Source organism: Austrofundulus limnaeus, unplaced genomic scaffold (genome assembly GCF_001266775.1).
Source record: "Austrofundulus limnaeus strain Quisiro unplaced genomic scaffold, Austrofundulus_limnaeus-1.0 Scaffold3, whole genome shotgun sequence".
Classification (NCBI taxonomy): Eukaryota; Metazoa; Chordata; class Actinopteri; order Cyprinodontiformes; family Rivulidae; genus Austrofundulus; species Austrofundulus limnaeus.
This window is the reverse complement of record NW_013952405.1, coordinates 4939391-4950827: the sequence shown is the minus strand read 5'-3', so window position 1 is coordinate 4950827 and position 11437 is coordinate 4939391. Positions and strand designations below refer to the sequence as shown.

Below are 11437 nucleotides of genomic sequence, written 5' to 3'. Positions count from 1 at the left end.
CACACACACACACACACACACACACACACACACACACACACGTATATAAATTGGCCTCTGTCTCTTAAAGAACCTCCTAACATTTCCAGCACTCCCACTTCAGCATGTTTTCACAACAATGCTTCAGGTAAGAGGTGCTCTGTGGGGCGGGAGCTCGGCTGCAGACTGAGCTCCAGGGAGGAGCTTTGTACCAATAGGCGGAGCTTTGTACCAGCAAGTGCTACCAGAAGATTCAAGGATTTCTCAAACATGAATGAATGAGTCAAAGTGACACTCCTGATTTGTTTTTGATGAGGTCATGACATTATAATATGATACAAAGCTAAAAAAATTGATTTTGTATAATAATAATTATAATAAAAMTCCCGGAAGGAACTCATTGACTGTTCATCTACAACTGATTAGCTTTTGGACTCAGCTCAGTTCTAGATGGCTGCCATTGCTAATCAACCTGAGTAAACAAAAATGGCTATGACACAGTGATTTTGACAGATACTGGGCTGAAATTTGGTATGGTAGTAACTGACTCATTCACAACACTTGCTTAGTTCTAACAGATCAAACAKGTTACAGCAATATCACATGACTTTACACACAACATATTTTAATTTATACGCCAAAACAGCTATATCTCTTCTATTTTCCAACATAAGATCATCCTAGTTTAAAACTCTGGAGTGAGGGGGTGGGGGGTGGTTGATATGAATTCCTTCAGAGAATGCTACAACTTTATAATAAATAAAATGTACTGATTTGATTTTCTTCTTCTAATCAGCGCTCGACCTTAGTATCAAATTTAAACTGTAGCCCATCAGTGGAAAACTTTATCAGCTTTTACAACAGCCCATCACCGTCTCCCCCTGACGAGGAATGTGACGAGTCGTTTTGCTGACAGAGGTCTCGTTCCCTGCTCTCTTAAACGCTAGCAGGGAAGACAAAAGGTCTTGGTTTGGACGTTCCCTCGGCTCTATTTTTCTTTTCCTTCCACTACTTCTCAGGGAGTTTGCTTCACAGTCCTGCTCATTGTTGTGAGGCGCTGTCTGTGGGCCAGACTGAGTAAATACCTTCCAGATAAAGGCCGYTCCAGATAATTCTGCGGGTTTGTGAGCAAGTCAAAAGCTTCTCGCTCACATTCAGAGCTCTGTGTGTGGAGTTATAGTTTGAAAGGTGATACCTACCTCTGCGAGGCGTGCACTCTGTGCCGACCTGTCGGGGCACCTCCCATGACGGCGGTCTGTTTTGGCACCAGCGTGTTTTTGGAAATACCTGTTTTGCACAGAGCTGGGAAGAGACAGAAATGGGGAGGGAAAAGGAGGAATGGCAGTTTAAAAAAAATCCAGACTCAGTGGACTTATGAGTGCTTCACCTGAACTTCTTAATCTTCCTATTGTRCTGCTGCGTTCTCATCATTGCCGGTCATGTCTGAATACATCTGCTCATCCATGAGACAGTCTGGTGGCTCTTTGTGCAGTTTKCAGTGAGAACGTTATCAGTTTATCCCTGTCATTAGGAAAACCCCTCCAAACAAACAATTGGAAGCCCATTAAGGCCACTTACCATGGRATAACATCGTCACTGAGCCCTGAAACACCTCTTTAAGCTTTCACCAATCAGGACCAGAGCTCWGGCCCCAGAGGCCGCCATGGGGATGTTTTGAAAAGCTAGTAGGTCATTTCCTTTAGCCCACATGGCTTGAACCAGAGTCTTTGCAGAGTTTCCATTCATATTGGAATTTGTAGAGTCATGCTGAGTAGTGAATACAAGAAAACACACTCGAGGTTCGGCTTAGAAGATTTGAAGGGCATTGCAGAGAAGTGAAATTAAAAGCGTTTTATTAATAGAATGGAATGGGCTAGCRTGTTGAAACCTGCACTAAATGCTGCCTGAGTGAGCATGCTCAGTTGTACCTCTGGTGGAGGCCAGGTGTCACCTTCACTGTGCGTCGGGGAAGAGACAAAACACCACAGACAAATGGCAGCCAGTGAGAATGGCTGAACAGAAAAAGTACCCTGCTGCAGAGTGACATAATTATAAACACTCATTCATAAAGGAGYGGGGGCTCATGTTTTGTTAAGGAGCTCAGGGATTTGTAAAAATGAACCATTTTTSGTGGGAAATGTAGTACAAATGAGAATGGAAAAGCAAATGTGGAAGTACAGAGGAGGGACAGCAGGGAAGGATGTCAGCTAGAGTGAAGCCTTCTCTGAAGGCTAAGCACAAACAGCACATTGTATTACTTTATTTTCACAAGAGCCGGGTTTCAGCCAGCCCACGATGGAGGCATAGCTCGGGTCGTTCTTGTTGGTGTAGATTTGGATTGGTCTGGACGCACATGTCTGCGCTTAGATGGGCACATTGCATATTTGAGCAAAGGGAGGCCGATGGGGGAGAAAGTGATTTATGTATGGAAATGAAAATATGATCTTAGCCCTGCTGCCCTTCATCTGTAGGCACAAGCTTCCTATGCACACATGAAAGCTGAACTCCCAGATTTGTTTCTCTTGTCGGCGCCTCATRAATGGTGATGACACATTTCTTTAAAAACTCTGAAAGGCCTTTGGTGACACCTGAGAGCTCGCTTTTCTGTTTGCTCTTGAGAGCAAAGTTGATTTATGTCTGACCCCTGTCAATCTCAAGTCAAACAATCTCCAGAGGGAGACATTTGTTGTTAAGGAGTAATAATAACACACAAGGCCATACAATATTACACTGAAGCTACATTTACTTTGTATCTTTTAGGTTCACTAAGGGTTTTCATAGATTTTCTAAAAACTATGTCTTTCATTCACAAAAACAGGACTATAAATAAGAACAAAAAAGCTGCAGATGTTAAAAAAATAAAAACATTTTTGGGACACTTATTGATAGGTGTCTAATCTTACATAATTATGTTCATATACTGAAGTTAGGCTTTGTGTGCAATCATGCATTTGCCCGTGTCTATATATGCTGTATTTGTTCTTGCGTCTTTTATCTGATGTTGGATTAGATTGTGGATTTACTCTGATAACTCTCCATTTAAATCTAAAATCTTAAATGATGTAGATGTAGATGTAGATGAAACATTTATCTCACAGTGTGTGAAAACTGGTTCTCCCTTGCAGTTTACAGAAATGTAAGCTATTGGAGAAGGATGCATATTTTGTTTTTAAGATATTTATCGCTCAAGCGCAAAATGAAACTGTTTTTGTTCATGTTTGTGTGTTTGTCTGTCTCTGCTGTTGTCAAAATATCCTATGAATCACCAAAGAGATTTTAATGAAACTTTCAGAAAGTAATTATTGGGTGGATATCCACTGATAAACATTTGGAGTCAGCCAGATTCAAATGAAAACCACAGTAAGCCAATCTTAGGAAACAGAAAAATGTCTGTAACTCAATTGTACATATACTGAGCTCAGATTTAGTGTGGTAGTAGCTGAGACTGATCTCCAACTTGTGCTCTGAGTACTTCCTGTTTGGGCTAGATTTGTGTTTAAGATTTTCCATTGGCCATCAGATTAAAGTGTATCTGTTTTATACCAAAATATCCTACAAACCACTGAACAGATTTAAATAAAACATTTCAGAGACTGATTGTTAGTTGTACACCTACAAMTTAGTAACTTTTTGAACTTTGTTTAAGATGGCTGCCACAGCTACCTGACCTTTGAAAACACAAACATGACTTTAATTCTGCAAATTTCACAAATATTAAGCTAAAATTTGACATGGTGGTAGCTGAGCATGGTCCTCAACGCATAATTTGATCTCAACACAATTCGACAAATCTTTGCCTAAAAACTTGGCAGTAACTGAGTCAATTCTGTTAGTTTATTGGCAAAATATTTCACAAACTGGTGGATGGATTTTAAACAGTAGTGTTGTGTATTTACCAGGCACATTCAATTCTATACCACAATCAAGTAACTGTTAGCTTCAGTTATGAAAATGCTGTATATTTCAAAAATTTGATTATCTTGAAGGAAATTTATTCCCTTTACCACTGATTTGTTAACACATCACACATACTGTTTTATTCCTAGGAGAATCAGGGTATGTTCTAACTTATTTTGCAAAATAATCTATTTTTTATGTGATTTAGTGATGTACAGTCTGTTTTGAGTGACTCATGTCACGGTCATCTCAAGCAGAGTGAACTCTTGTGATGTGTTTAGTCTACACATTCTCACTCCCAAGTCGTCACATATTGACGCTTAAGGTAAGGTTCCCTCTGCGTCTTATTTTGACGCATCCGGTACCCCCCTCGCGTCAGTCCTTGACGCCCGCGGCTTTTCCGGGTTGCGCCACCAGGGGTCTTTGCGTCGGGGGTCTGAGGTTAACATGAGGGATCAGGATTAATGGTTAAGTTTAGGTACTGGGATCAGGGGTAGGATGTCCATGGTGAATATTACGTAATTTCAGGCTTTGGAACATGTTTACGTGAATTTCGTACATTTTCTAAAAATGGTTAATTTTACCTACTACGGTCAGGGACAGGATGTCTAAAGTGAACAAAGGTAATTTCAGGCTTTGGAACGGTCGTTTTTGCGCATTTTATACACTTTCTGAAAATATGACAACAGCTTCCGCCCCATCTCGTCAGTAACTGACGTGACGGGGGTACCCTGCGCGTCAAAATCGGACGTAGAGGGAACCTTGCCAAAGCGTCACTATGTGACGACTTGGGAGTGAGAATGGGTTGGTTTAGTCAACACATACCTTAAATTCATTCACAACATATAATTATTTCTCATTAGAACRTAGGATTRTTGTCTAAAGGTTTCTGGTCATGCAGTAGGGAGAACCTCCAGTTGACATGACAGCTTGCCCCTAGGGAGTGGCCAGAACTGGAAGAAAGTGTAAATATGAAGCTGAAACTTCCTGCCTGGGGGCAGTCCATGACTGAGTAAATRGCTGAGGCTGTTAGCCTAGCCGCAGAGTATTTGTATGGCTTTGATTCTTACTTTTAACATTCAAGTCCTAATTCTGTATTTATTGCCTCGTCCTCTACRCATATCGGAGGAACTGAACACATTGTATTTCTCTATCTCATGAATTGTTGGATGAATTTTTATGAAATTCTGAGGTCGTGATGCACATCCACCTTCAGAAATTCTAGTTTCCATTTACTAATTGTTTTAGATATGTAAGAAACATATTTCTTACCATCACATTTTTTCTTACAGATAATCCTGGACAGTTATGTAACAGAGACAGAGTGGATTGCAGCCAAATGTAACTRCAGTATTGCAAGTTTTTATCAATCATTTCATCATCAAAAAACAAACCAAATTATCCAACAAATCTTTAGTTTAGTTCCTGTGTCCAAAGCTTATAGTGCCAGCCTTTCATCAGAGGACAGTGTTACTGAGCCCATCTGCTGTTTCCCCATCACTGTTCTTGATCTACATAGCAAATTAGTGTTTCTAGGACTGTGCCACTGTATGTACTAGTGTGTGATGACACCATTTGTGCTGCTGTTTTGCTTTGTCCTTGATCCATCAATGAGACCTTATCATTTTCAGCTTTAATATTCAGCTCAGCCTCGCTTAGAAAACCCTGCTTTCATCTGTCCCTTGACGACCACCATAGCCTCGAGATGTCAGCTCTGTGAAGCGCTTCGTTTTTTTTTAAATCAATTTCTGCAAATGTCACAGCGTACTGTGGAAAGAATGAACACGGGATCGTCGGGAAAGTCATTTGGTGTTAAACGAAGAAAATGAAGGGAAAATTTTTATTTGAGATTTACTATAAAAAAAATCTGACAATTTGTAAACAAAATTAAAAGACACTTCACACGTCTTTTAAACCAGTCTTGTGTTAAAATGAGAAATTTACATAAATAAAACTAACATCTCATGTCCATAAATGCCATTATTTAAATTTTATGCTACTGGGCATGAAAATAAATACCCAGAAGAATACTCTATCATCAGATTTTTCATAAAACAATAGAATCGTTTCGTAACAGTTGATTGTAAAAAAAAAAAAAGTCCCAGTTGCACCTCGCCAGTCCCAGAACTCAGAGGTGGTACACACAACAGTCAAGTAAAGCTGTTAAATCAACTGTATATCCAAGGTTTAAAAGTAATTTTACTTTAAAATATTTTTTGCCATTTTGTTGCTGTTTTACACACTTGTAACTGCATGATATGAGTTACATAATAAAATCAACACAAAATGAATAATAGGATTTATGCTTAAGCAAACTGAATATTTCTGCTTTGTGACTGATTCACATTTCAGTGTGTGACAGATACATTCAAAAGACTGGACGAAATGGAAAGAAAGTTTCACTTTATTTGTCCTGACATTCTTAGCCTCCAGAGGAGGCTTTTGTGATGCTGATAAGTGGGATATTTGCTCCTCTCATGATATCTGTCTGACCCCCGTGGGCTTGTGTACTCGTGGATTTCCTCGCTCTTTTTGYCTTTCATCTGCATTTTGTTTTTCCCAAACCTTGCATTTCCTCTCATTACCCATCTCTGCAAGTGTGATCCAATTTGCCACAAGTTCTGGAGACCTTTTGCAACTTTGTTTACTGTTACGTCTGCGTGCACCCTTGTGTGTGTGTGTGTGTGTGTGTGTGTGTGTGTGTGTGTGTGTGTGTGTGTGTGTGNGTGTGTGTGTGTGTGTGTGTGTGTGTGTGTGTGTGTGTGTGTGTGTGTGTGTGTGTGTGTCTACGTGCCTTCGAGTCTGAAAAATCAGCGAGGGTTGCTGGTGAGCACGAGAGGCCGCCGTGTGCTCTGCAGCTTTGACATGATGACAGATGAAGATAAAGAGGCTACTATTAAAATGGGAGGAGTATGTTTTCCACTAGGCCTTTGTGAACACGTGCAAGACACAGAGCGCGCAATGGCGAGAAAACAGGGTGGATAGGCGTGGGAGGGCACACAGGCCCAGGGCGAGTCTGTGAGAACAAGATGGGGGGTTTCGTATTTTTGGCCAAACAACTGTGAGATCTGTCAAGAAACTTGGGTTGTAGAATGTCCTGACGGTGCAGATAGAAGAGAGAGTCRGGGTAAAAAAAAAGACTTCTCTGAAAGATGGCCAAGGTTGATAGCGTTCTGAAAAGTTGCTCTGTTAGGCCTTCGGTGGGACCAGCATGTGAACAGAGGCAAATGTGTTTGCCAAGAAAAAAAACGGAGCACCTGATTTTCTCTGCATCTCTGCTCAGTGATAGCCTGGGTATCTGGCAGAGAAATATACTATCAGAACCTTTAGCGACTTAATAAGATGTTTCTTCCTCCAGCAGCGGGAGGAAGAATATAGACACAAAAGGAAGAGAACAGCTTTTTTTGATCAAAAACCAAACACAATTTTAATATTTCATTGTCATTTTCTTTTATACAATTTGTTAAACAACAACCTAGGTTTTGGAACCCAAATCTGACAGTAGTTGGAGGCCATTCTGGAGGCTATTCTGTGTTTTCATCATCTTTCATCATGTCCGCGCTGCATGCATGCCCACATCAAAAAGACGTAAAAGAAAGTGGTGGGRAAAAAAAAGAAAAGCAAAATAAAGTCCTGCATTCCTTTCAAAATCACCACGCGGTTTTCAGAGCACAGGCTCGTTTTTATTACCTCACACAACACTGCTTTTTTTGCAGTTTGGCTGAAACTTGAATGACTGAGTGCAAAGGAAGTAACAACGATGTGTTGTATACGTCTTATCTGTAATTGGCATCAGGGTGTCAGACAGTAGTAAAGCCGGATTTTCCTGGGCTACAGCACACGTGTAGCATTATGGCCGACTGGATCCAGCAGATGGAGCTTCTCTGTCTGCTCTTTGGCTGAAGATGTAAACTGTTCAAATTATGTTTAGTCACTCTTACTTATTAGTTATTTTTTCAAAAAAATGTAGGGGCACAAATTACTTTATTCTAACTTCTACCATGTTGAAATGAAAACACATGAATGTGTTAAGATCTGAGACTGAGGGCTATGATTGCGTGAACATCTGTGCTCTTCATTGCCAGCGTTCAGCCTAAGATTAAACAGATTCGATGTCTACGTTTATACAACCCAACCACACTTCCTCACTCAAACACTGATAGCATCACAAAGGCAGTATTAATTAAGACTCATCAACAGCTCCACTTCTACATATTGTGAAACGCTTACAGAGAAAAATGAGATCAGCCGTCAAAGTTTTCAGCCAAAAAACACTTCCTGCATCATCATGCATCACCCTGCCACAGGAAGATAACCACACTTCTGCACACAACTGACACAAACGTGAAAGTCACTGGTTTGTGAAGAAACCTTTGTCACTGCTGTAGTATCGTGCCGACATCGAAACGTACAGAACACGTGCTGTACMCTGCAATTAAAAATACACGTCGACACAGAATGACCAGCTCTTTTTCAGCCAAGGAAATATTTCCAAAACAAATACAGAAGACGTTGTCTACAAAACAAATCACACAGTTAGGGGGAAATAAAAAAGTCAATGGGAACTTGGTGAAATGGATATTATTCGCAGAAACAAGGGGAGGAGAAAAAAGTATTGAGGAAAGAGATGGAGAGACGTGTGAGTCAGTCAGGGAGCGAAGGAAGGAGGGCAACAGGATAAGTTTGGGGTGGGGGGGGGGAGTTAGTGGCCCTGTGGGGGTTTCTTCTAGAGTTCAGCCTCTCTGGCTGGGGAAGGAAGGGGAGGAAAGGGAGGGGGAGGCAACCTGGGTCAGCAGCAGCGGTATAGAGTATGTGTAGATTAGATGCCTGAACTCAAACTTAGCAGAGTCCTCCAAGACTCGCTGGTTGCCAATAAGAGGAGAACCGATGGGGTTATTGGTCTGAGTTATAGCCTCAAATGCAGTAAAAAGAARTGTAAAAAAAAATTGGCAGGAATCAGCAAGTCTCCATAAATCTCCCAAATACTAAAGTGTGAGCGCATGGTCTAAAATGATTGTGTTGCAGCCCGTCAGCTCACAGAACGGCCATGGTAAACAGCACTAATGTTACATAGACCATTTGAGCACCAGGGGGATTAGGCCAGTTTTTAGTTTCCAGGATGCTGCATGAAACTAGCAGCGAGAGGGAAAAAAAAAAATTTGACAGGAAGGAGACAAATTACGAGTGTGAGAAGAACGCAAATGGATCATAAAATCGTGACTTCAGGCAACAATGATTTGACCTAAAATGCGTCCTCAAAGGAGAACATTCTTTAAAAAATATCATGCAGAAATAGTCACTTTCATCGTTGCACACTTAGTGGTAGCAACGCTGATGGATCACAGTTTCTCATCTAATCTCGGCGCACTTTTTCTTTGCCGCCGTAAAGCCTCACTTTATGACCTGACAGCTGTATGAAGAAACACATAAAAACTGCCGATGCTGTTTACCGTTTGATGGAACAAAAGAGCTATTAAACGTGCGTCTGTTGGCGTGATTGTGCGCGAGCGAGCGCTGCGCCCCCACAGCTTGGGGTTGACCGCACGTGCCTGTGTGTTTCAGCTTGAAAAAATAAACCCAAACGTCTCGAGCAGAGGGGTAGRTTTTAGGTCAATAAACACTGTAATGAAAGTCATTCAAAAGAAGCGGCAAAAAAAAAAACAAGAAAGAAAAGCGTGATTTTCTTTCACCGAGCAGGAAAAAGAATGAAGCGTTATAGACGGAGGAGGAGGAGGGCACTTTGTGTTTATGATAAGTGTAGCCAGCAGCACAGATTGACAGGAAATGCTGTCTTTTTTGCCTGCTGGGCTGTACCACTAGTATTGGTTTGACAGGGGTGAGGGGAAATGAATGTGCACAGCTCGCATACTCAAGCCATATTATATCTCCCATTGTATCCAGCTGTTTGCTTTAGCCCAGTCTGTATCTGTCTGCTGAGCAACAGTTAGAACCAGTGATGGGCTGTTTTATTGACCGCAGACTGCCTATTGATTCCCCTTGATTTACTGCCACAGTGCAGGCGCCACTATTTTCTAAATTGAATTGTTTCTATCAATACGGAGGTTAGAATTGTGTTGTGAATCCTAATAACACAAGCTGCCTAACAGTCATGACTTGCAYWSTCTTCTTTCACCTGCATCGTTGCATCCCCGTGCAAAGCCCTGGCAGTTATAAATCACAAACAAGGTCAAGTGAACCTGTGAGGAGTGTGTCTAGCACATGGTGTGTTTGTGTATCGGAGGTATTTGTCTGTGTAAATGCACTGCGGGGATTGAGCAAGGCAGCCCTCATTCATCACTGTTAAAGCACTTCCAGAGGGAAGGTTAGAAAGCACTGCGCCGTCCTCTGTTCCCTCGAGCAAGACGGAGAGGAGGGAGAGATCTTACCCAGGCATCTGGTTTCTGGGTTTGAACACATCACAATGTTCTTTTCTCTCTCTCGCTCTCTTTCTGTTTCTGACACACGTACACAGCGAGCCAGTGGCTGGACTTTTAATATGGTTATGATTAGAGACGGGAGGCGCAGAGGAGGGAGGAGAAAGGGGCTCCTATTTACTGCAGAAAGAACTGGGGGAGGTGTCGTCCAGAGACAGAGAAGGCAGATCTGAATGGGAGATGGTGAGGAGGCATGTTTGTGTTTGTTTGCATTTGGGGCTGTAATGAAAAAAAAAAAAAGATGAAAGCAGCACAAACAAAACACACACGCACAAAAGAATAAGAATAAAGTTTTGTCCTCCCCATGCAGCCTCTGCTAGGCCACCTCTCCTCTCTCTCTCTCTCTCTCTCTCTCTCTCTCTCTCTCTCCATCCCACCGCCCCCTAGGCTCCACTCTTTATCCCGCCTCCTCTGGCATTCTGTGCGACTCTCTCCTCCCCGCCCCTCTCAGAGCGTCTTGCCCAGGCTGTTGGTTCGCTCCGCCGTGTCTGGGGCTCAGTGAGAAGCGTGAGAGGCTGTTATTTAGGTCTGTTACAGCAGTCAGGGGAGCCGCTCACCCAGGAGAGACGGTCAAAAAAAAAAAAAAAGCCCAGAGAGCCCGAGTCACGCTCAGCTTAGCCCCGGCCAGGCAGGAACCAGATCTGCATTCCAGCCGAGACGGAAAGAGAGAGGGAGGGGGGGTGAGAAAACTCTGCATCTGCAGGAAAAGCACAGCGCAGAGTGACAGCGAGAAAAAAGACAAGTCAGTGAAGAGAGGGAAGGAAGGATAGCTGTTGCTTGCCGTGTTGTTGTCGCTGCCTCGGAGAGTGACGTGAGCAGTGGCACCGGGACGGTACGCAGGCAGGACTGAGAACTCGTTCAGATTGATGCTAAGGGTGGGAGGGGGTACCATGTTTGACTGTATGGAAGCTCTGGGCATGGGCCCCCGTCAGCTCTATGATGTCACCAGCCGTGGTGCGTGCATGCTGCGGAAGGCGAGCCCCTTCTTTCCCGGGTTGGACCCCTTCGCCTGGACGGGCAGTGCCAGTGTTCAGTGTAAGTGGCATCCTGTTTGGTTTCTGGCATGACACAATCATCTCTCTCTCTCTCTCTCTCTCTCTCTCTCTCTCTCTCTCTCTCTCTCTCTC

General features: G+C 42.6%; 1 protein-coding gene across 4 annotated transcripts in view; it reads left to right on the top strand.

Moving 5' to 3' along the window:
• Positions 1-11437, top strand: part of rarga (retinoic acid receptor gamma a) — a 49414-nt gene that overhangs the window by 20001 nt on the left and 17976 nt on the right. The window contains exon 1 of one of the 4 annotated variants that reach the window (XM_014018553.1): positions 10735-11345. The exons of the other annotated variants lie outside the window; for them this stretch is intronic. Coding sequence (XP_013874007.1) covers positions 11177-11345 — 169 coding nt within the window. The 5' untranslated portion in view covers positions 10735-11176. Of the gene's footprint in view, positions 1-10734; positions 11346-11437 lie in introns of those variants that run through there. 4 annotated transcript variants of the gene reach the window in all.